Source organism: Cupressus sempervirens, chromosome 1, assembly GCF_028749045.1.
Source record: "Cupressus sempervirens isolate cs-2001-9-10 chromosome 1, ASM2874904v1, whole genome shotgun sequence".
NCBI lineage: Eukaryota > Viridiplantae > Streptophyta > Pinopsida > Cupressales > Cupressaceae > Cupressus > Cupressus sempervirens.
In genome coordinates this window covers 22,004,990-22,032,005 of record NC_143118.1, presented here as the reverse complement: position 1 = coordinate 22,032,005, position 27,016 = coordinate 22,004,990, and the positions used below count along the sequence as shown (strand labels likewise).

General features: G+C 34.4%; 1 protein-coding gene across 1 annotated transcript in view; it reads right to left on the bottom strand.

Moving 5' to 3' along the window:
- Positions 1–6,568: 6,568 nt before the first annotated feature.
- LOC149575968 (U3 snoRNP-associated protein-like EMB2271) overlaps positions 6,569–27,016 on the bottom strand; it is a 33,702-nt gene continuing 13,254 nt past the window's right edge. The window contains exons 6-8 of the mRNA XM_089816108.1: positions 21,735–21,800; positions 7,049–7,192; positions 6,569–6,949 (exon numbers count right to left, since the gene is read on the bottom strand). Of these exons, the coding sequence (XP_089672234.1) occupies positions 7,115–7,192; positions 21,735–21,800 (144 nt within the window). The 3' untranslated portion in view covers positions 6,569–6,949; positions 7,049–7,114. The remainder of the gene's footprint in view (positions 6,950–7,048; positions 7,193–21,734; positions 21,801–27,016) is intronic.

The window sequence follows — 27,016 nt, the reverse complement described above, 5'->3', positions numbered from 1 at the left end:
ATCAATTAGTGACTATGAAAGATGGCTTGGCCAAGTTAGCAAGAAAAACATGAAGTAAGATACCAATGACTGCGATGTCACCAAGTGGGTAGAACTGCACTCATCATTGCACTTAACGGTGATGGGGTTGACATATCAAGGAACGGTGGAAAGAATTCAAATTTGAATTCTTTCCAACAAAAGAAAGTCATCGAAGACACAAGACACCCATGACTCCTATACAAACGTACTACATCTAACAAGAGTGACGCACTACTGCAACGAGATTGTTGATTGATTAGCCAAACAGTCAAGATAAGTGTAATCTAAAAGTGTGAAGAAAGTGACAAAGTGAGGGAAGATCTTACACCTAAGAATGTGTTAAGGATAATCTAGTGAGCCAAAACAACACAAGTGTGATCATGTGCGAGAGTGAGCAGAGCCAAGTCCACAAGTGATCGTGTATGAAGTTGTTTAGCCAAGAGAAGATGGAGCATAGTTCCAAATGTGTCAGAATGGCTGAAAAGGGATCTATTTCCAAGCTCAGTGTAGTAGCTATTTTATTAGATCAATCCCTATTGTTTACTAATCTCTATAACAGAAAATCTCATTGAGAGTGGACCCTAATAGGGTTCTTGCGTCAAATTCCCTAATAGGGTGACACATTAACTTGTGTTCCAAAGTCCTTTGACAGGGTTGCTCCTAATAGGGCAAGATTTTTATAGGCCTCATCAAAATCCCTTAACAATGTCTTTGTAATCTTTTAACACAGATAAGATTGACCAGGCGCACTTTAGGAGAGTGCAAGCTTTGTGAGGATCGACTTACACACTGTAGTTTTTACCCTAGCCGGATTTCCATGAGATAAATATTGTGTTATGTGTTGCTACGTTCATGTTCATTGTTTTTACTTAATTCTAACTAGTTAAGTTGTAGCAAGCACAAACCTGTAGACTAGTGTGAAGTGTGATATAAGCAAAAAAGTTGAAACTAGTATAGTATATTAATTCACCCCCCTCCCCCTCTCAGTATAGTAATTTGTGTTTGGGCCAATTGTATTATCAGTTGATAAACTGATGTGGGCAAGAATAAAAATACAATTGTTAAAATACTTGATAAAGTAGTTAAGTATGGTATCTTAGTTCCTATTAAAGTGTAATCAATTGTCTAATGAAGAGGATAAAAGAAAGTTAGAGAAATGAGTTATTGATCAATTGATAAATTTTAGTAGAATCTTGGTTGAAATTGAAGATCAATTACTTGAGCATTGATATGGTATATTGGAGGAGAGATCGATTGCTTTAGACAAAAATTGGAAGATTAGTGAAGCATCACTACCTATAATGCTCCATTTAATCACTATTGATGAGATATGTAACATGTTGGAGCAAGCTAAAAGAAGAATAAGTATTTTCACAATCGAGAAGCAAAGGAAGTTACCGCAAAATTGATGATGTTATACATAGAATGGTTGGGGAAGTTAGACCAGATGTTCCAAGGAAGAAAGAGCCAAGAACTAAGAGGAACAAAGACAATAAATTTGTTGATGATCAATTCTTTCACAGTTAGAGAATCAAATTTGTTTATAGCTAGAATCCTTGTTACAATTCATTCACATGAGGATATCAATTTTGAGATGAATGAGCTCAAAGATGTAGAAATTAATAAAGGCCAATCTTTAATTGACCCTATAAATATTGATTCTAGACCATAAAGTAATGTGCCTAATGTATTAGACAATTTGAGATCCATTTTAGTCATTTTAAATTGTCATTTTCAACTCAATGAAGTAGTATCTAATTCACCTTCTGCTAAAACCTTTTCAATCAAATATGAGCTTGAACCAAGTGGGTTCACTTTCCTTGGTGTAATCAAAGGATATAGCTCTATTTCCTAGTTCGCATAAATAAAGTAAGGAACACATTATCCAACATTATAACTACTATCAACAATCATAATTAATCTTACATATAAACAAGATTTATTGGAAGAATAACACAACACATGAGCATAACACATTGCCTGAGAAATTGTATGTCATCTCTAAGTCCTATAAGTCTGTGCATACAATAAGAATCACCAACCAACAAATGACAAAATCACAATGAAGATAAGTGCAAGCATCCATGTTAGATCTCTTAAGATCATTACTCACTTTCAACTGAGAAATGTTGTCCTTGCTCAAACTTAGATGCAATGTGTGTAACCTCAATTGGATAGTCAACTGTGTAGTGGTTTGGGGCAACCTCTTAACACCGAGTTGCAACAAACTTTTCATTGGATTTGGGATTAGGGCAATCAATGACCACGTGCCTAATGGTGTAACATCACCAACAACAAACGTGTAGTTCTTTGCCGGTACATGAGAAACCTAATTTGGTCATCCACACTGGGCTTTAATTTTGTGGTAGATCCTTTTATATGTTTAAATCTACCAAAATATATGTAAATGTTGTGGATGAAATATGGAGTAATTGTCAATATCCAAATGTAACCTAATGCATCACCAATCACCTCAAAACAAGAATCACTACAATAATGTAGTGGGAGATGTTGAACCCAAACCAAATTGAATATAGAATGATTCTACAGAAAGATCAAAAAAATGGTCACAGTTTGACCAAAAGATATTGTTCCCATGCCTTTAGATTGTGGAGAATTGCATTACAGTCCTCAATATGATCACAAGACACAATTGAGAAGCCACTAACACAAGGATAAATTTCTAAGATTTCCTTCAAAATAAGCTTCTGGATATTAGTGATCCATTGATATATAGCAAAAAGAGAATGTCAAAAAATTAAGTGAACAAGAAACTCATACAAGCCTTGGTCGATTAGCATCACCATTGTTGAGTCCCTTGCGTTATCTTTAAATATCAAGTATTCCCCAAGCTTTTCAAAAGAAATGATCACATAAGACTTTAGATACTATATCAACACAAATCCAGATCATATAGTAAATTTAAGATATTGTTAGATTACTTGAATAATTATATTGATGTGCTCTATAAAAACTTTAAAATAAAACCATCCTAAGAAAACAATCTTTTTACATATTGTTTTTAATACTTACATTATAGAAATTATTCAAATTTGATACTAATTATACTTGATAAAACAAATAAGAATTTATATCTATAAATGCAAGATAACTTTCCATTCTCCAACCATAGTAAAGAGATCCACTAAAGGACTAAAGGCGGTGGGATGTCAACATCGGTCTTAATATGTACCTTTCTAAGATTAGGCAATCCAATCTTCCATCGAATGGAAGAATTATTCAAAAATAAATATCTCGAGAAGGATAGATAAGTTCAAATAATGGAAGACATTATGATGTAGATAGAGATGAGGAAAATAATAATCCAATGAATACAAATTATTTAGGTGGATGACTTTATTAATTGAAAGGCGTATAAAAGAGAAATATTAATTTGCCCATATTCAACGTGATTTTAGAGAAATTACTAAGAGTACAAATCTTAAATAAAAGAGTAAGGCACAAAACATAAAGCAGGTATATATGTACATCAATATATTTAAAAATATTGATGGTTATGTTACAATCCTTATTTTACTTTATTGATTTATGTGCGTTCGGTGTTTTATTATTAAATGATAATAATAAATTATTTAATTTAGGTTTGATTCTATTTGTACTTTTTTAAAATTTATATGTAAAATATCAATTATGTTAAAATATATATATATATATATATATATATATATATATATATATATATATATATATATATATATATATATATATATATATATATATATAAACTTATTTGGTAGTCACGAACTGATTGGCTTGTGAGAATATTTAAATTGTGTGCTATATTTATGGAGGAAAAAATTTATTTTATTTTAAACATTGAAATGAGAGAGCATAGGTCATTTATAATCCATTGCACAAGCCTACCTCATACTTCAATATGTAGGAGACATCTGATTGCACTTCCAATATTAGTTGTACAAACCCTATCTCTCATACATTTGAATTCGTGACTTCTCTTACAAGAACACAAGTTTCTCACCATCTAGAGTTGGAGTATTTAAATTGTATGCTATGTTTATGAAGGATGAACTTTATTTTATTTTGAACATTGAAATGGCATAGCACATAGGTCATTTATAATCCATTATACAAGACTACCTCATACTTAAATATCTAGGAGACATGTTATTGCACCTCTAATATAAGGTGTGCAAACCCTATCTCCTATACATTTTAACTCGTGACCTCTCTTACAAGAACACAAGTTTCCCACCATCTAAAGTTGAGTATTGAATCATTGTTTTAGCTTTTTTTAACATTCAAAGAATATGATATTAACATTATTTCATCACTTATGCTTCTTCCAATGTGTATAGCACCACTTATGCTCGGATCCTAGTTGAGGTCAACATCTCCAAAGGTCTCTCAGCGAAGATTTGTTTGGCCTCTCTAATTGGATCTTGGATCCAGTGTCTTGATTACGAAGGTATCCCTTTTCGATGCAGGAAGTGCCACAAGACCGGTCACCTTGCTGCTCCTCTAAAAAACCTAGACAGAAGAAGTCTCCTTGGTGGAAGAATGTGTCGAATGATCATTACACTATCCTCAAAGCCCCCTCTGTTGGGGATGGTGACTCTCCTTAGAACTCTTATGTGTCTGCCACGACTGTTGTCTCAAATGGCTCTCTTGTGGCCCCTTCTTTGGAGACCTCCTCTGTTCTACCCTTGTCTACGGATGTCTCCCTTGCAGATGATTCTTCGGTGAAGGAGTTTGTTGTTCCTCGTGGTCCTATTGGGGGCCAGGACCCTGTTCCCTCTCTTGGCCCCGCCCCTGTTTTGGACTTTCCTCCTATTTCAGTGGGGGGCCAACTGGCTTTGGGTTCTTCTAGGGAGATTGTTGTTTTCTCGAATTCTCTTGGGTTCCATTGTTCTGTTTCTTCTGGAGATCGGATTGCTGAAGCAACTAAGGTGGAGGATAGTTAGAATGCAGTAAAAAGAAAGAAAACTAGGCCATCTGCTCCTTAAAAATGAATCTTCGATCATGCAAGGGAGGCTCTAAATCAAAGGGCAAATCGTGATGTATCTGGCCCTGCCTCCTAGCTGGATCTTCTCTTTTGGCTGGTGACTGGCTTTTTGTCACCATGGTTACCCTTAGATTGGGGGGTGACTAGTTCTGCATTTATTTATTGTACCTTTTGTTTATGCACTCATTGAAAACTTTAGGCTTGTACAAGGTTTCAAGATCCCTTCAAACCCTGTTTTAGTTAATCAAAAACATTATTTCATCACCCTAGGATAGTACTGTTTGGTCGATTGCTATTCTTATTGTGCTTATATTAATGCTTTTAATATAAGGTGTACAACCCCTCCCCACTCCAGATTTGAACTTTTGACCTCTTACAAGAGCACAAGTTCTCTACCATCCACAATTGGCAAAGTATCAATTCATTTTTCACTTTCTGTATCATTCAAAGAATATGATATTAACATTATTTCATCATCCTAGGTCAAACAATTTGGATTATTGTCATCCTTCATCTTTGCTCCAGGCCTTTAAATCTATTCATCTCAAGGTTTGATGAATGGAGAAACTAACCTTGCCTAGTTTTTGTGTGTGCGTGTCATCATTTACAATTTGATGAAGCAAATTATGTCATGCCCTTACACATCAACAACAATGATTTTAAGTGATTGTCACTGTTTTTGCACCAATAGACTCAACAAGACTTTGCATAAAAGCATGCAAATCAAAAGCCAACTAATGTTGTCAATCTTCAAATGTATAGCTATGGAAATAGCATGCAAATAAGCTCAAAATGTAAAATCATAAAGTTCACCCCACATACAATATTCTGATATGTGCAATTCTCTACCACTGAGTGGAACTTCGCTTCTTTGTGTAATGTGGAATACTATTGGTTATTGTCGTGACCGGCACTCATTGTATTCTCTAATAGCCACGGTGAATTGTAACTCCTTGCATGTGTGCCATACAGTGCCCATTGCTTATTTTACTGCACTTGAACTCCAAATTTAACATTAATCTAAATTGCAAAAAGTATAAAACATATAGTTACAATGAAAATTGACACCAATTGATATAAACTTGAAAAGGATGCCATCCGTGCAGTCCAATGTGGTCTTCAGCTGACAAAGAACTACATATTTAACTTTGATCTACATTACACATTATATAACACCATAACGTTAAAATGCCAAAAATAATACAACGATTGATTTCAGCATAAAAGGTGCCACACATGCAGTAACATACAGCCATTCAATTTATCACCAGCTCCTGATTATGGTTTCGTGAGTTATATGTTACAGCACATTGCATTTTTATGTTGTGAAATCCATTCTTTAATTTTTTGCGACTTTAATGTAATTTTGTACTACCAACCTCATGTGTCAGTCACCTTGTTTGACAATTTGATGACATAATTTTTTATGATACAAGTAAAGATCGAGCACATTTTCTGTATTACAGAAAAGTTAAATATGAGAAATGCCAAAATACATAATGTTCAATAGAATCCAACTCCACTAAATAATGAGACATGCACTGATAGGCCATACAATTCACCTTCTATGTAAAATTATTTTGCGAGGCCCATTTAGATATAGCCTAAAATTTGATAAAATCTGGCGAATTTGCATGGCACCTGATGTAGATTCAGGTTTCTCAAAATTGACCTCAAGAAGGCAACTTCTAGAGGTGTATTAAAAAGATTAAATCATTAAGCAATTTTTTTCATATCTACTACAAAATTACATTGGCTTTACAACAAATAAAAGAATGCATAGATTGAGAGGACAAAATTAGAAAATTCTCTCTGCACTACGTCTCATGCCAAGCCAACTTCCTAAAAATACATTTGATATATTCCCGAATAAAATATTCTGGTCAGCCACAGTTAGGGGTCAGAACGATCTTGGTGCTTGAAACTTGAAATGTGGCAGACCACCTTAGACATAAAGCAAACATTGACAAATCAGGAGAATGTGTTGCTATAAAGGATTTCCCAAAACATGCACCAAGTTCTCCTATACACTAACGTACATACCAGGCATATCACTGAGAGAAGCAACAAAGATATGATACGATAATTCCAATTTTCTCCTCATGCTCATCATGAAATATCTATAGGGTACAAAGCAACACCGTTGCGAGCAGCTTGAATGCGACCCCATCTACCTAACCGAGGCTCCTGTTTAAGAAATTTCCAATTAGATAATTAGTGCTTGCTCTAACTGTTGATTTTAATGATCGATAAAACAACTTGAATTGTAATATATGAAGGAATCCGTACAGAATTCAAAATGAAAAGATATGCAGATGAATGTGAAAAATTGTACATTTAGCATTGGTTTGTAGCTATAAATCAACAAGCAAGGAAGCAAAAGTATAGGAGCAAATAGGATTTATTGAAACCAGAGCCCTCCCTTTCCCAAAGACATGTAACACCATATCCAGTACATTTAGTTTGGATATGTATTAACTTGTTAAATGTATTGGATATAGTATCACCAAAAAAATCAAGCCATGAACTAATTAACAATAGTGCAATGCAGTCTTTTATAACAAGGTAAGCATTTAAGTAGGTATGATGAGCATAGATAAATCAAAAAAATCAGTCATAATTATGCTTGTGACCACCGATAATGCCAAAGCTTGAAATGTACAGAGTTCGGATAATTCCATGCAGGGTCTGGTGCAGGCAATTTTAGAGGAATGGAGACAAAAAGCTGCAGAACCAAAAACTCAGGTGAATGCTGCATTGGAATTACGATCTTACAGTTTCTATTTAAGCAAAATATTCAATGATAAACAGATATGATATATCTAAAAAATGTACAAAATGATAGACCAAACGCAATACTGGAGTGGAATCCTCCAAGTATTGTAACAACAAAATATACTCAACATTAAGAAAAAAAGGAGAACAGAATATAAATTTGATAATAGAGTGATGGCCTTAGACTACCTATAAATTCTACTACAAAATTAACATGTGAGATGAGCTGGCTACCCTCTTCCAAAACATGCCCACATACATCTTAGAGTATCAGTAATACATATATAAAGATATATTTAAGATCCATTAATGGAGTTTTGCATCAACTCTAATATCACCCCAACATCATTGCTTAAAGAGCCTTGACAAAGGCGGCATTCACTTAACACTTTGTGACAATCTTCCATCCCAAATCTTTGCACAGCCATGAGTACTACTCCCTTGCACTAATTACAAAAAACAAGTTGCAATGAAAGATGTCCCAATAGAAATGCGGTTAAATTAGCATATAAAGGTAGAATCATATAAAGCGATTGGGAAGCATGAAACTATTGGAAGTAACCTAGAACCCTAATAAAAACACTTATATATTGTATGCAGAACTTCGCAGAGAATTATGTATCCTCTTTGCCATAAGTCACAACATGAATGAATGCATGTCTCAAGGTTCGCCTTTTTAAGCTTATTATTTGAGTCTGTAAGACATGATTAAACTCTCCTTTCGAAACAGTGCAACAACTTAAGGACAATGAATTAGTGAACAGTAACCAGCCAGGAAGAATGGCACACATTAAAGCAATTTAAGCATAAGAAGAAGTTTCGTGCAGTAAAACTGAAACACAAAATAGTAATGCGTAACAGAGGAGTATATGTCCGTCAATGGAAGGGTGGTTTTTAGGCCTTATTTCTAGATCTGAAATCCTTTGACCTCTTCGCCGTTTCAAATTTCTTGTAGTGTTACTTTTAATATTTTATTGATCTGTGTTAGTATTTCTTTATTTAGTTATTAAATTTTATTTTTATTTCTATTGAATTGACCCACAAATCAGTCAGCAACCTTGGTTAAAAGCCAGCAACAATTCTTTCCAGCATATAATCTGATAGAAACTTATCTTCAAAATCAGACACGGTAGCTGAATGCAGAACATTAATTGAACCTTTGTGCAGATGCACAAGGCAATTGCAAGCATTTCTATCATTGGTTAAAATGAAGCTTCTGTACAGTAATACTTACAAATGTTTAACAGGATAAACTCAACCTTAATGTATATTGATTTCAGCATCTGTGTAATTAGTAGACACGTATTAAAGAGCTCAGGAAATATTGAACTCAACCGCAGTGTTTTCAGAATTACAAATTTTATGGTAAAATTGTCAGTGTAGCATAAAACTTCCAAAAGATTCTACAAAAAAAAATGGTTCGACGGTGAAATGTTTGCAAATTAATGATAGACTACTTAATTTGGTACAAGCAGTTCTATGTCTTGTCTGAGATGCATGAGTTGATTTCTAGCACCACAATGCACAACATGGAAAAAAATTATCCTGTTTTTTGAGACAATTTGGTATGTATTGCCATCTCACATCAGAGTTAGGCAGTGAAAATGTCTTAAGGTTGTTCGATCCCAGTGATCTCTGCCCTTTTTTTTTTCTGGCATTGGTACTAACCAGTAATTGCTATTGGTGTGTGATGGGTACGCCAAAGAAAAGTGGAAGGTGAAATGGGGAAAATTTTGGTCTATTTTTGACATACGTTTTTGATGTCCATGAGAGAGAGAGAGAGAGATACAGAGGTTGAGGAAGAGGAAGCTAGAGAGGGAGAGAAAGAGATGAGAGGAGAGATGAATGGGCAAAGAGACTAAGACATGTCTAGAAGTAGATGCAGATAGAGCGAGAGAGGAAAAGAGAGACAAATAGATAGATGTAGAGAGAGAGATAGAAAGAGAGAAGGGGAAAAGGGAGATAGAGAGGGAGAGGGAGAGCATAATGTTCCCTATTAGAACTTCACTTAATTTTCACTAGGACCCCTAAACGAGGTCTGGATTAATACCTTGGTTTAAAGCCCGCACCAAGTTAGTTATCAATAGCTAAACAAACACATAGTTCAACAATGTTCCAAAGAAAATTCTAATCATTATTATATAATCCTAATGTACACGAGATTTCCTTAAGGCTTTTTCAAAGAACCCATCCTCATTATGAAGCACCATGGGAGATCGTACAGGGCACATGGAACCTATCCATCAAGCCCAAGAGCGAGAAAGTGACAGCCACCATTCAACCTCCCTGCCCCACTCAGGGTTACCACTCTCAAATGGATCTTATACTACTTACAATCCCTATATGTACACTCCCCTCCATGATGGAATGGTAGATTAAGCTTATTGGAATCTTCATTATTAATTATACATTAGAAGCAATATAATATCGGCACACATTCCCACTTCCCATCAAATGAACGTCCAATAACAAAAATTAGCCAATTGATATTGTAAACCATTCTTGCTTACTTTGAGTGGATACTCATACATTCCCATAGATGATCAGAAATCGTGACCTCTTGTATGGTTATAACTGTTATACAGGCGTGATTGGGCTATTTGCATTGTTTTGAATATTGGATTCATAATACATCGTTGATCCATTGTTGGCAGAATTCGTGATCAAGTTACCCCATGCTTGATTTGTTTCAAGGTCACTGTTTTAGCAAAATTATTCTAGAATCACAACTAAAAATGAGATCCATAAATATGATGCAATGGACAAATTTTATGGCATTTAATTGACAAATGTTGGAGTCCATTATGAATAGCCCTATGATCGACTATGCAAAGAAAATTGGGAAGTAGGAGAAACACTTCTTTCTTATAATCCTTGGTTCATTTATGATGTAGATATTATTGGGTGGCTAGTGAGTTTCAAAGAAAAGCCCGACAAGAATGCCCAAAGTTATATTTTCTCCCGGCAGTTTATAAAGGCTTTGGAATAGCTGAGATAAGCAGAGGATCGGGCTCTTTCTTAAGTTCAAAAAAAATGCATGCAACTCCAATGCCGAGCTCCAGCTCTTACGGTCAATCTCCAAAGTTGCAAAAACAGAGGATTATGAGGCAAAATAGTGGTTGAATTGTCTATGCATGTGACTGTATCATGGTTACTCTAGAGAGAGCTCAAGAAATGGTGGTTGCTGCAATTGGAATGTCTGAAGCACATCATCAAACCATTCTGTTGTGACTTCTCTATTGGAACATTTCCCAGTTGGCTATACTGCACCGGTGGATTGGACTTCGTGACACAGTGACAGATATTCACTGTGTCTTCAGTACCTTTGAAGAGAATGTCACATGTCATAAAAGAATGCTTATTGATTTTGAAGCCCAGGGGGATGCTGTTTTTCAGAGACTGTGGTCTTTATGACATGGCAATGCTATGATTTCCTTCTGCTCAAAACATTGCAGATCATCATTATGTACAAGGTGACAGTGTAAGGCCTATGGATACTCTACATGTTTTATTTGCTGACATTTATCAAGCAATTCATGAAATTGTGACGCTGAATGGAAAGACTGGGGCAGATCATACAAATTGCCAATGTCTGGTTGAACGATTGAAGCTTTTGAAGCCTCTGCTGGATGATGTTAAGGACTCAAAGACAGCTTTGACGGGATCAGTTGTCAGGGTATTTGAAGAACTATATTCTTCTTTGAAGAAGGCTCAGGAACTTATAGAAAGATGTAGTACAAAAGGGAGTCAAGTTTATAGGGTACTTTGCAGCCAGCAGAATATCACTAAATTTCAAGAAAAATCTTTGGATATCTATCATGTCCTGAATTCCTTGCCTCTTCTCTACATACTCCAGACCAGTTACAACTTCAAGTTGAAATTTGTGCTGAGGAATTGCGCAGGTTAAGATACACTATCTCAAACATAATGCCATTATAGGAATCGACACAGTTGGTAAAGGAGAAGCTCCATGAATGGTTATTCAAGGTTAGGGCGCAACTTCTGCGGGAGATGAAGGATACAAGTTTTGAGTTTGTTCTTCAAGATATAAATAAGGCAAAGAAGGCAATGGATAAGGCTCCTTCTGGGAGTATTATCAAAGTTATTGAAAACATGCTAAATACTGGAAATCTCAATACTCAATCTGGTCTTGATCTTCAATAGAGTTCTGTAATGACTGTCATTGCAGAGAAGCTCAACTTTTTCCATTTTCTTTCACATTTCTGATCTTTTCACAGTGGAGCATAGTTTGCACAAATGCAACCAGTACAGTGTGCAAGCTGCTTCCAGAGTCATGGGGCTTTATGTGTCTTGTGCACACACACCAGATGATCACACTCCAAACCGAAGTGTTAATAATGTTAACCTGATCACCTACAGGTCTGATAGTACATACCATAAATGTTCTTCTCAATATAATATATCTCTAAATTAGCATTTTATATAGGACTCTAAGGGCCAGAGACTTCTTAGGAAACAAGATTATAATGTTTAACCAAACTAACAATTAGTTTGTTAAGTGCTATTAATTATATCTTCATGAATCGCCGACTAGGAAGGAGTTTGATTAGTTCTCATTTAGGAAACGTTATGTCCCTCTAAGGGACATATCCTTTAGAAAGGATATATAGTAGGTTGTAAATGCAGTTTATATGGCACACAGTTACAGCAGTCTGCTCCTCCAAGCATTTTACATCCAGCGTATTCTAAATCAGAGATATTCTAATTCAATCAAGATCGATTGTAGAGTACTGGATCTGCATTTAGGATAAGTGTTAAATTCCTCAACAATCTGAATATTCATAATATTTAGAAGACCATTCTCAGCAATTCAAGACTGAACTAATAGTCTGATCCAAAGAACAAAGAATTAGCAGAAACTTTACATGGTATCAGAGCCAAGTTATCGGTTCTAGGGCTCTGCAAAACTCAGTTATCAAACTTCATATATATTTAGTAGCTTTCTCCTATCTTCAGTGGCATACACAATCAGACTTGAGGACAAGTTTGATGGAAAAGAACACTTTGAAGCCTGGAAATTCAGAATCTTGATGATTCTTGAAGAGAACAATGTTAAACAATTCGTTGACGGAGCATCCAAACAACCCCCAGTTGAACCTCACAAATCTATATGGCGAAAATAAAATAGAAAAGCTATTCAAATCATCTTGGATGGAGTTAAAAATGATATTGTACCTATGCTTACAAAACATCAAACTACCTTTGATATGATGAACGTATTACAAAATGCATATGAAATAAAAAATGCAACCAGGGTTCTTGCACTAAAAAGGCAACTAAATCACATTCAAATAAAGAAAGGAGAATCGATAAATTCTTATTTCCTAAGAGTTGCCGGCATTAGAGATGAACTATCAAGCATAGGAACCATCATTAGTGACACAAAATTAATACTTATGGCTATACGTGGATTGCCAGATTCATGGGAGACATTCGCACAAAGAATAAGTGCGAGAAATCAGCTTCTGGACTTTAACAAACTCAAGAATAGTTGTCTTCAAGAGGAATCTAGAAAACTAAAGAAAAGAGGGAAACCAAAAGTAGAAGATGAAGAACTTTACGTTCTTAATACAAACTCTTATAAGGGCAAGAAGAAGCATTTCAAGAAGAAAAAGGGAAATCAAAAAAATGTGAAGCCCAAGAAAGATCTATCTAAAATAAAGAGTTTCAAATGCGAAAAATTTGGACACTATAGATCTAATTGTCTTGAAAGTTCCAAACAACAGGCAAATTGTACATATGTCACTAAAGAAGAAGATACTAATGATCCTGAGAACCGTGTTTTGTATTCCTCTCTATCAAATGAAATTTCAAATAAAGCATGGGTAATTGATAGTGGATCTTCTAGACATATAACGAGATACAAAGAAACTCTAGATTTTTTATCAGAGAAGGTTAATAGTGAAGCTAACATTGGTGATAACTCAGCACACCCCGTTGAAGGAATTGGAAATTGTACTTTGAAACTAAAATCAAGAAATACTCTTCTTCTTAAAGGTGTACTCTATGTACCAGGGATTAAAAGAAACCTAATCTCAATTACAGCACTTGAAGATGATGGACATAATGTTGCATTCATAGATGGCAAAGTATTAACTTGGGCTAAGAACTCTTCTATCAAAAAAGCAAAGTTAATTGGTCAAAGAAAAGAATATTTGTATTAATTAAATACAGAATCTAGTCAATCCACTCAAGCCCTAGTCCATGAAGCTATAGATACAAATGAAATATGGCACAGAAGATTAGGGCATCTAAATTTTAAAACCTTATCAACTATGGAGAAGATGGTTACTGGATTACCCAAATTAAATAAAGACCATCCTAGTATTTGCAAAGGGCGTGCTCTGGGTAAAAGCACTAGAAGTCCCGTTCATGATAGTACTACAAAAACAAATAATGTACTAGAATTAATTCATTCCAATTTATATGGACCTATGTCTATTCCTTCTCTTGGAGAATTTTGGTATTATATCTTGTTCATATATGACTTCTCTAGGAAAACATGGATTTACTTTTTAAAATGCAAGGAATTAGAAAAAATCCTACAAAGATTTAAAGAATTCAAAGCATTAACTAAAAAAATTTCAGGACATAAAATTAAAACCCTTAGAACTGATAACGGAGGAGAATATACCTCAGACTTGTTTAAAAGTTTTGTAACGAATCAAGAATTAAGAGGGAGTACATTGTTCCTTATAAACCAGAGCAAAACAGGGTAGCAGAAAGAAAGAATAGGACAATTATAGAAGCTGCTAGGGCTATGATTTTTGACCAAAATCTAGAATACTATCTTTGGGCAGAAGCCTCTTGTACTGCAAAACAAAAGCCCTCACTCCTATCTTTAAGATAAAATCTCTGAAAAAGTATTTACTAAAGTAAAACCCAATATAAGTCCTCTTAGAATTTTTGGACGTCCTGTATATATCCATATTCCAAAAGAAAATAGAACCAAGTTAGAACCCTCTGGGAGGAAAGGTATTTTTGTAGGGTATAGTGAAACTTCTAACGCATATAGGATTTTCATACCTGGACAAAAAACTATTGAACTTAGCAGAGATGTAATCTTTGACGAAGATCTTGCATTCAAAAGAGTCATAAGTTCTGATGAACCTTCTTCTTTATCTATTTTTGAAAGAAATAGTGACTTTGGGTCCCAGAGGGAGAACTTAGAAGAAATCAAAGATGAAATTCAAAATATGAACCTTAAAGAAAATTCAAAGAAAAGACCACTTTGGGCCATTAAAACAATTGAAGCAGCCCAAGACTTTGTTGCACCTTCCGAAACAGTCAGAGAAAGCAAAAGACCTAAAAGATTCTCTGGTTATACAGCTAACATGAGTGACTTATCCAAAACAAAGCCAACCAATCCCTTTGATGCTATTAAACAAATAGCTTGGAAAGAAGCTATGACAGAAGAATACCAATCTATCATAAAAAATAATGTTTGGGAAATTGTTCCAAAACCTAAAGGAAAACCTGTTGTTTCTTCTAAGTGGATATTTAGAATAAAGCATGTTGTTAACAGTAGTATTGAGAAGTATAAAGTCATATTTGTAGCCAGAGGATTTTCTCAGAAAGAAGGGATTGATTATGAAGAAACCTTTGCTCATATTGCCAAATATACCTCCGTAAGAGCAGTCTTAGCAATTGTCGCATCAAAGGGATGGAAGGTACATCAGATGGATGTAAAAACAACATTCCTAAATGGAAAGATTTAAGAAGAAGTCTATCTAGAGCAACCGGAAGGATTTGAAACTCATGATCCTAACGCTTTTGTTTGCAAGCTCAAGAAAGCTCTTTATGGGCTTAAACAAGCTCCCAGGGCCTGGTATGAAATAATTGATAAATATCTCACCGGCTTAGGATTCTCCAAGAATGAAGCCGATTCAAACTTGTATTATAAAAGAGATAAAAATGATATGGTAATTCTGATATTGTATGTTGATGATTTATTAATCAAGGTGATGATCATAGTGCCATCTTCATAGTGATGATTTAACACCCTTTTATTTATGCACATCTTCATAGTGCCATTGACTTTCTCAACTAGCACCAGGATGGATGCAAAAGGTTCAAATCCTCTCTTTGGGGGTAGTCCTAGAGGAATATCACCAAATACCTTCCTATGTTCTTTTTACATGGGTTGGATATCAATGTGAACTATCTTCCCTTGGGAAAAAGTCTTGTTAATAGTCATACATTGCACAAACCATGTTAATAGTCCCTCACTGGATTTGCGACATGGTTTAACAACCTCATGTGTCTTCAATAAGTCTAGTAGTTTGTATCAGGCATTGACAAGTCGATCACTTGGTGCAACGGCACCCCTAGCAGTTAACAAGTGATATCAGAACTTGGTCACAAGTTTGAATCCTTGCAGGTCGCAATGAGCAATGTTGGGAGGGGGATTACTAGCAATTGCATACATGTGCTTGCAACGATAATTTGATAGGTGCTCAATAATAAAATTATTTTTTAAAACACAATCTTACGTGAACAAATTAGATTATTAATAATTTTTAATTTAAATAACATAACATTTTACTAAAATCTTTTAAATAGATAAATAATTATTATTTATTTAAATTCAATTTATCAAATATGAAGGCAAGAGCCTACAACATAACGGTAAATTGTGAGCCTCTTAATTGGGAGGTTTTGGGTTCAAATCTACTCAAGCTTAACTAATAATAAAAAATCTTTAACCACAAATAATAATAATTAACCGATAAATTTTTTGTAATCAAATATGAAAAAAAATTAAAATTAAAAAAAATCAAAAAATCTATTATGAAAAATTAATAAGAGAAATAAAAAAATAATAATATGAAAAACTAACATCTCTAACAAATATTCTATTGACTAAATAAAATATAGAAACTAAAAAAACTACACTAATATAAATATAATTTAAAAACTAAAATCAAAATCAATTTTAAAAATCAAAAGCTAAATAAATAGAGATCACAACATGAGCTAATGTGGAGATCACAAGTAATTATTTTTAAAATAAATAGGAAAAGAAAAACAATAGTTAAAAATGGAGATTTAAAATATAATCTTCTGTGAACAAATTAGATTATTAATAATTTTCAATTTAAATAACATAATATTTATTAAAAATCTTTTAAATAGATTAATAAATATTATTTATTTAAATTCAATTTATCAAATATGAAAAAAAATCATTTAAAAAAACCCCTTCAAAAAATCTATTATGAAAAATTAATAAAAGGAATACAAAAAAATAATATGAAAAAATAGCAACATCTCTAACAAATATTTTATTGACTAAATAAATTATAGAAACTTAAAAATAATATTTAAAGAAAAAAATAAACTAATATAAAAAACAAAATAAAATAATTTAAAAGCTAAAACCGAAATCAATTTTGAAAATCAAAAGTTAAATACATAGAGATCACAACATGAGCTAATGTGAGATCACAAGTAATTTTTTTTTTTAAATATATAGAAAAAGAAAAATGATATTTAAAAGTGGATACAACAACTAATAGATATCTAAACAAGAGTAAAAATTGGAGTGAGATAAAAACTGGTCGGTAAATAATTAACGGGAAATATCTACAATTTTTCGGCTAAACTGACAACTTTTTAGTCAAAAATTTAATTTCTGGGAACAAAGTTCCCACAAATAACCTATCAGCTAAATTAGCAATAGGCCAACATCCCTCACTGGATTCGCGACATGGTTTGATTGACTTATGTGTCTTTTATAAGTCTAGTGGTTGTATCAGATATACACAGGTCGATCTTTTGGTACAACCCTAGTGGTTAACAAACCACTCTTCTTCCTTTGAGATGAGACTACTTTGGGTAACTACTACTCCATTATGTTGGAAACAAATCTCCAAATTTGGAAGGTCAAAAATGAAACATCCCAAGGAGTGTATCCGAGTACCCAATCTGTCATTGGCATCTAATGTTACACGGAAATCCTCTTTGATGGGGTGTTTTCCTGGGGTAATTTCTAGTCAGGGAATTATCTTGGTAAGTTGACCCATTGTAAAATCATTGAAGTCCTTATCTCCAATTTCAATTTTGCAACTAAATCTTTATTGATCAGGTTGTAGAATGCCCCACTATCCAAGATCTGGAGGCTTGTGAGATGGTGGCTAAGTTCCCATGATCTTCCCTTCTTCACCCCATCTTCATTTGCTAGGGTCTTCTTTCCCTCCTTTCTATGTTACTTTGCCAGATAATGCTTCCATATAGCATGCTTGACTTTCCTTTCCACACATGTGCCTAGTATCGATTCTTATTGGTAGCTAAACACAAATTTTGATCTTCTCATTGTCTTTTACAAATATATCCTACTTCCCTTTCTTCCTTGCACTTAAAACACAATTTGTTTTTCATAGACTCTTTCCTTTCTTTGTAAGGCATCAATGTTTTTTCCATTTGTCTTTATAAAAACTAAAAGGTTTAGGAGATTTTGAGTCTTTGTATGGTTCTTGTCCTTTGTAAGCATGATGACTACATTAAGTTCTTTTTGAATAGCATAGTTAACAGGTGTAGGCTTAAGTGCACTTACCAAGCTTCGAATACAATCTTTTAACTTTGGACAAATAGCTAGGTCAGTCTTCTATGAGATACTTTTGGTACTATTATCAAAAGGCACAAAGAAGGGTTGTGACCCAATTCTTATGAAAGGAGGTGACTCTTTCACCAATGAAGTATAAATGAGAAATTGTTTCAAGCATTCAATGTTCGATCATTAGAACAAAATAAAATAATTTAAAAGCTAAAACCAAAATCAATTTTGAGAATCAAAAATTAAATAAATAGAGATCACAACATGAACTAATATGAGATCACAAGTAATAGTTTTTTTTTTGAAATATATAGAAAAAGAAAAACAATATTTAAAAGTGGATATAACAACTAATAAATATCAAAACAAGAGTTAAAAGTGGAGTGAGATAAAAACTGGTCGATAATAATTAATGGGAAAGATTTACAATTTTTCGGCCAAACTGACAACTTTTTCGTCAAAAATTTAATTTCTGGGAACAAAGTTCCCACAAATAGCCTATCGGCTAAATTAGCAATAGGCCAACATCCCTCACTAGATTCGCAACATGGTTTAACTGACTCATGTGTCTTCTATAAGTCTAGTGGTTGTATTGGGTATTCGCAGGTCGACCTTTTTGGACAACCCTAGTGGTTAAAAAACCACTCTTCTTCATTTGAGATGAGACTACTTTTGGTGATCTATCAAGTAACCCTCTCAAAGTGACTACTACTCCATTATGTTGGAAAAATATCTCCAAATTTGGAAGGTCAAAAATGAAGCATCCCAAGGAGCGTATCCGAGTGCCCAATCTCTCACTGGCATCTAATGTTGCATGGAAATCCTCTTCGCTAGGGTGTTTCCCTGGAGTAATTTCTACTCAGGGAATTATCTTGGTAAATTGACCCATTGTAAAACCATTGAAGTCCTTAATCTCCAATTTCAATTTTGCAACTAAGTCTTTGTTGATCAAGTTGTAGAATGCCCCACTACCCAAGATCTGGAAGCTTGTGAGATGGTGGCTAAGTTCCCATGATCTTCCCTTCTTCACCCCATCTTCATTTGCTAGGGTTTTCTTTCCCTCCTTTCTATACTACTTTGCCAGATAATGCTTCCATATAGCATGCTCGACTTTCCTTTCCACACATGCCTAGTATCAATTGTTATTGGTAGCTAAAATACAAATTTTGGTCTTCGCATTGTCTTTTACAAATATATCCTATTCCCTTTCTTCCTTGCACTTAAAACACAATTTGTTTTTCATAGACTCTTTCCTTTCTTTGTAAGGCATCAATGGTTTTTTCATTTGTCTTTATAAAAACTAAAAGGCTTAGGAGATTTTGAGTCTTTGTACAGTTCTTGTCCTTCGTAAGCATGATGACTACATTAAGTTCTTTTTGAATTGCATCGTTAACAGGTGTAGGGTTCAGCGCACTTACCAAGCCCCAAATACAATCTTCTAACCTTGGATAAATAGCTAGGTCAGTTTTCTATTAGATACTTTTGGTACTATTATCAAAAGGCACAAAGAAGGGTTGTGACCCAATTCTTATGAAAGGAGGTGACTCTTTCACCAATGAAGTATAAATGAGAAATCGTTTCAAGCATTCAATGTTCAATCATCACTCCAAAATCCAACAAAACAAATCCTCCATTCATCCATCAATCAACAATCCCTAAAGAAATCAAGCAAACAAACAATCAGTTAGGTCAATCAAATCATCATCAATCATCACTTCATCTTGTGAATAAGATAAAAACAATCCAGCAATCAACCATCACTTTACTAAATCAACAATCTTAGATCATCATCCACCAATACCTCAAATCAACAAATCAAAGGAATTCATTCAATCAATCATCACAGACATCAATTTGGAAATACAAATAGAGAGCAGCAACTTGTGTGTGTGCGTGCGTGCATAGGGGTGTGTGAGTGTGTGTGTGTGTACTTGTTACATCTGTTTGAGAATAAATCTATTAATTCATCAAGAGATATTTTGCTGGCAATGATAAAGAAATTTCCTTTAGGAACATATTTTGAAGTTCATGAGACCCAAGCATGCCCACCAAGATGACTGTTATGCTTGTAGGCCAGAGGCATTAAGTGCCCCTAAGTTTGAGGCCCCATCAAGTATGCCACTCTAAGATGGTTGGAGCCATTCTCATGGGTTGAGGCGAGTTGCATGCCCCCAAGTCAGAACAAGGACAGCAACCTCCAGGGTGGACTGAGGGATGGAGGAGACCTTACGCTTGTCATACATATGGACCAAGGGCATTGAGTGCCCTTGGGCTTGAGAGTCTTATCAAGTAGGCCACCTGGGATGGATGGATGTGAGCTCCGCGCATGCTCTCAGAATACAAAAACAATTATCCTTGGGATTGCAGTATGCAAGCTATTCCTAATACATTCCTAATATGATTAAATATTGGAATATAATTGCTCAAAATGAAATTGATGTGGAATTAGATATTAATATGGATTTATGTAATTAAAAGCTATTATGGATTATTAATATTTATTGTAGTAATATAAGTTTCTAGTGACTATTGACAAGTGCAGATCCTAAACCAAAAATAATTCCAATTAGGATCTTTAGAGTGGGCAACTTTATTACAAGTTTATGTCACTGAGCATTATGCATTCTCATCTTGAAGTTGATTTTTTATTTTTGGGCTTAATCCAAGTAAATCCCAAAAGGGACAGACATCACATGTTCACCTAAACGTGTAGGTCGACTTGCATTTACCTTGGATATCTGCATGTCCATAAGATATCTAGTGTTGCTGTTGCTCAAGAAAGGTATAAAAATGGTCCAACATTGCATTCAAAATTTTAATCAATTGAGAAAGGTTCATAAAAATACCAAATAACAAGTTGTGCAAACAATTATGAATTTGTGTTCACAAAAAAGGTTATTTATCATTCACGGTCATCCAATACTTGAGCTTAATGAAATGGTAAATCAAGATACAAGGTATATGGGTACATGAATCTTTATCAGAAAAGAAACCTTGAGCTAGGGAGATAGAGGCATGATGCACATTTAATCTAGCAATTAAACAAATAGACTACCCCTTATAAATCAATGTTTCAGCAGTAGGAGAATAGGAAGTATTAGGCGCAACCACATAAATGCAAGACCACGTTTATCATTAAAGAAGAATGCTCCTACCAAAAAAATGCAATGTCAATGCATGTATGTTAGAAATTTTGGCATTCTTCTAGATTGTTGAATATTAGAAGTTAGAACAAAAACAGACAAGAATTCAACCTTGAGCTGTTGTTGCCCACCATAGAAACAACAAATAAAAACCTTCAATATAAGCTGAAAATAAAAAATACAATGGTTTTGAATCATACTGAACTCAGATTGCGTATAAAAATAAAAAGCATACCTGCCCAACTCCAGCAATAAGAAATCGTCCAGACTGTGCAAACGTAAGTGAATTAACAAATCCGGTCTGTTTTCCACATAGCACAACAAGGCATCTATTCAGATAACTGACATAACATGAACATAGGCTTAATATTTGAAACAAAATAAAGTATAGCCTCAGAGCATATGAAATGCACAAAACAAGAAATATAGCATAAAACATAATACTAATGGAATCGTGATTGTGTACCAGCCTGAAGACCCAAAAATTTAAAATAAGAATATAATTAAATATCAATCTGAGAGAGAGAGAGAGAGAGAGAGAGAGACGATGGAGCGGAAAAATGCAGAGAAATGACAAAAAGATTGGGAGCACAAAAAAATGGAGCAATAAAGCAGAATAATATATCAATTGAAGGAAAGTCTCAGGAGGCAAGAAGAGGAAGGGCAAGAGGTGAAAGTCCAAAATCTGCAAAAGGCTTCTTCCAAGTTGAGTGTGAATCAAAGATTCAAAAAAAATCAATAAGGGACACCTTGGCTAATGGATCGAGCTGGATTCTACATCAAGGATTAGGAGCCAAACTTTGACCCTTCTAACCACAATGTTTGAATACACAATTGTGGATTAGAATGTATAACCGAACTCTAAAACTGGAGCTCTTTGCTCCTGGTAGGACTAGACAATTACCTATACACTTTCATAATGGCTGATAAAATAAAATCATAAAATGATTTTGGTTATATGTGCACATTTGTGCCTTCCTAAACCTACCACACAATGCCATATTCAATTGGAATCCGGACCTAAGAAAGGAGCTGAATACAAAAGGATGAAGTCAAGGGTTGTCAGAGTTCTACCCTAACTGCTCAAAATGTGGTCAAATCAAAGAGAATTGCTAAAGAATTCAAAACAACTGCTAGCCTTGGAAGAACCGAGTCTCTCGAGAAATAAGAAACAAAATCAAACCCCAAAACCTAGCAATAATTAGGTAGAAATGGAGATTTGCAAATAATATTGCATACAAATCATACTTTGTTAGGGGGATATTTGGATATATAAGGACAATCTACCTTTGATATCACCTTGAATCTTTTTGGAGGTGCAAAAAAAGTAGGGGAATATTCACCCCTAGGGAGAAATGAGAAAAGGACAAGGAATCGATCAGCAAACAGCCCACCCAATTCCAAATGAAAGATAAGCGGATGCAATACAAGGAGAAGAATAGGAACAAGTGCAACAAGAGATCCTCAATTATCAAACATGAAATCACTTGGAAAGAACGACACTAGTGATGAGTAAAATTAGTAGTATTACCTATATCTTTGCTCAAATTGAATATTTTTCTTGATCAAATGTATATGGCCCAATTATATGCACTAATAAAAAGAGTTCGGGAACAAATTATCATCTTTATTGATACCATTCATGTAATGTCCCCTTTCAGAACTAATATTATATCAAATCGAATATTTTTCCACAATTAAAAAAGGATTCGAGAAAATAATTATCATATTTATTGATACTATTCACGTGATGTCCTTTTTCAGAACCAACTTATAGTTTGCTCTGAATTCACAAATCCAAAATGAAGCAAGAGCAAAAATGCAGTTAGAGTTGTAATTCTTAGCAGTTAGAGTCGCAATTCTTACTTAAATAAGATGAAATAAGTTGTATGAATACCGAAAGTCCAATTTTTCATATCAGCTTGATCTCTTAAATCAATCTCCTTTATCAAATGTTATTCTTCTACTCAGTCTACTCTCAAAATCTGCATAACACTCTTTTACTGTTATTCCTCCATTTTGGCTTGGAATGATAACTCTTGTATACTTTATTGGTAAAAGGGTCACCACATTTCATTAGAATTGAGTCAACACTTATCAATGCTGCCTTTGAGAATAATATAATATTCCCCAAATTGCTCTCCCTAAATGTCCTCAAATGAAACACTTGCCCCTTCATATCTTGCAATGTGAGCTTGAACCACACCTCTTCATCGTGGCTCCCTTTGCAAAGGTTTACCCCTCTTTGGATGAGACAACCCTTAATAATTATGCCTTTGGAAAGAGTCACAACCCTTGAAAATTGGCCCTCTTTCAAAGAGTAACAAACCTCCAAAATCACCACGTTTTCAAAGAGTCACAACCCTTCAAGACTTTTGACCTTTGAAGGAATCACTTCCTTATTTTCTTCTCATTTCTATTTATCCTCTTCAATTAATCTTCCTTGCTTCACACCTTCCATTTTATACTCTCTCCCCCTTTCAAATGAAGTTCTCCCACTATATATCACATGTTTGATCGAGTTGCACCTTTTCATTTCATGCCTTTTGACCCTTCACCAACTTAACTAAAATTAATTATATTATATATTAATATTTATTTTATTACTTTATATTTTATTTTTATCCTTTTATATTTTGATTTAATTATGTTAAATCCTATTTCAAAAAGGGGACATTACATGCCCTTCCCAAATTTGCTCATCCTCAAGCAATGATTAAATGATCATGGAATCTCATCCATATCCACCTTCCACTGCACAATTATTATCATATGTGTTCTCTCCCTTATTTTGAAAGTGAATTATGATCAATAGTAGAAACTTGACAAAGCTTGAGAGAATTTTTTCTCTCTTCTTCTAGAAAAAAGATCAAGCCCATCTCATAATGGTGTCAATTGAATTTGCAAATGCCAATGTTCGCATGATAGCATACCACAAATTCATATCTTTTTGTTCACTCTTAGTTATTCTCTTCTTCTAGATCAACTAAAAACATAAAGCAAAGCATGGATCGTACACTTGAAAACATGATGCATACACATGAATGCGTGAAAACATGGAGCATTCACAAAGAAAACAAGTGAATATATCGAAACACAAAGCATAACATTAAAACACAAAACATACACATAAAAAAAATGGAGGGAACACATGAATATAATGTAGCCAAAGTTAACTTGGTCCACAAAATAGGTAGGAAAGTCCAACCAAGACCAGAACCATCTCTTAGGGTAATCAATTCACCACTTAGGCCACATGAGGCAATAACATAAAATCGGGACCAAAACCATCCCTTGGGGTAATCAATTCATCATTTGGCCCACAGGAGGCAAGGACGCCCAACCAGAACCAAATCCATCCCTTAGGGTAATTAATTTATCATTTAAGTTTTTAACCCACAAGAGGCAAGAATATTCAATCAAGACTAGATCCATCTTGTAATGTCCCTATCATAGATCACCACAAGTTGCAGAGAACATTAGCCTATCAATTAATATAACAACCCTTCATCATTTATGCCCTTTAAAAGAGTCACAACCCTTCATAATTGGCCTCTTTGAAAGAGTCACAAGCCTTCGTAATTAGTACCTTTTCAAAGAGTCCGAACCCTTCAAAACTTTTGCCCTTTGAAGGAATCACATCCTTATCTTTTAATTTCCATTTTTTTCTTCTATTAATTCTTCCTTTCTTCATACCTTTCCCTTTTTACTCCTTTCTCTCCCCTTTCTAATGAAGTTCTCTTCTCTATTTATATATGTCATGTTTGAAGGAGTCACAACTTTTCATTTAATGCCTTTTGAACCTTTATTGACTTAATTTTGTATTGTTATATTTTAATATTATTCAATTTTTTTATATAAATTATTTTTTATTCTCTTATAATTTTATTTTATTATTACTTATTATTAGGTCCTATTTCAAAAAGGGGACATTAGAATTCAACAAAAATATATTATTAATGAGATAATTTAGCGGTTGTTAAGGAGGTGAAGCAATCATAACTGGACTTTATATTATTTGTAAATGGAGCAAGTTTACCAAACACTAAACTAAAAGACGCACCCTTAACTTGGATAAATCGTCATTTGAGTTTTTTTAATATAACTAAAGATACTAGATCAGTAGCAACTGGAAATCTTTCCCACTTGTGCATAAAGTATGCTTGTTATTCTTGGATCTGACCACTTCTCAATTTAGCTACTACACAAAGAAGATCAAAACCTAGATCAATGCCCATTTGAATTAGAAAATATGTGGCTCAAAGACCCAAATTTCAATTCCAGTATGGAATAACAACGAGCTGACGCTAAGTCACAAGGTTCTAATTTGGGTTTGTAAAAATAAAACTAAGATTATGCAAGGGTACAAATTTGAAAAAACAAAATCAACATTACAATCGCCTTATATAAATTTAATTATTTTGAAGTAATATATCCACAAAATTATCAAAATAGTTTAAAATTACCTATAAGAGTTTCTGGATTAAATTGTGTCGAATAATTTTGCATCAATGTTCCAAATCACACTCAATTATCCATCATCAAGATGAAAATAAGAAAGCATAAGAAAAATAGGATAAAGTTACAAACCTAAACAAGTGAAATAGAGTGGGAGAAGTGGAAAAATACAATTGTAGAGAACTTGTGATGCAAGAGCATCCTGGGTTTCTTTATAATCCTGCACATTAGTTCATTCTGCCTAGTTCCAATTGGGCCGACTTCGCTCACATTTAATTTTGGTATAGTCAAATTATATTTGATGAGGGCCGACTTGTGGTTTCTCCATGTTCTAGAATTATCCGTAAGCCATTTTGGCAAGTATAAGTAGGGTGTTTAGGTTTAGGGTTAAGGTAGACTTTTGGGGAGAGTTCAATAGAAAAGAGATATGTGGATTTAAAAAGCTGATTTGAAGATCTGGAAGTTGTACATTTGTAATTGGTCGTAACCCAAAAGGCCTTACAGCTGGGCATGTATGCTGAATATTTGATGAATCAATAAATATATCCTTGTTCTCCCTCTCCTTGGTGTTGTTCCTCGTGTTTGCTTCCGTTGTGTTAACTCTTGTAGGGTGGTTTTGATAGCTGGGTGTGCCTTTGGCCCTAGTTATTCATCCCTTGCCTGCATCAGTTGGTATCAGAGCCCGAAGTTCATCCTTGTGGAGATTGGATCGTGTAGAACCCTGATTTGGATCTGGTTGTAGGGTGGCAGATCTGTGGATTTGACCTATAACTTGCAGAGGGTTACGATCTTGCAGGAACCTAATTTGTAAAGATGGTTCGTGGTAGAGGAAATAATGTTGATAACGCTATATTGGATCAGTTAAGACAAATTGCACCCAGATTAGATGATGTGGAGACAGCCCAGAGGAGAGGAGCGCACCTTGAAGATGTAAGTGATGATGAAGCAGCAACACCAGACCATAATCCAGAACCTGAAGAAGATCGAGATGAGGAAAGATTGTTGCGATTATTGTCTAGGGCAAATTCAAAGCCTGCTGTAGAAGTTGTCCCTTATGAT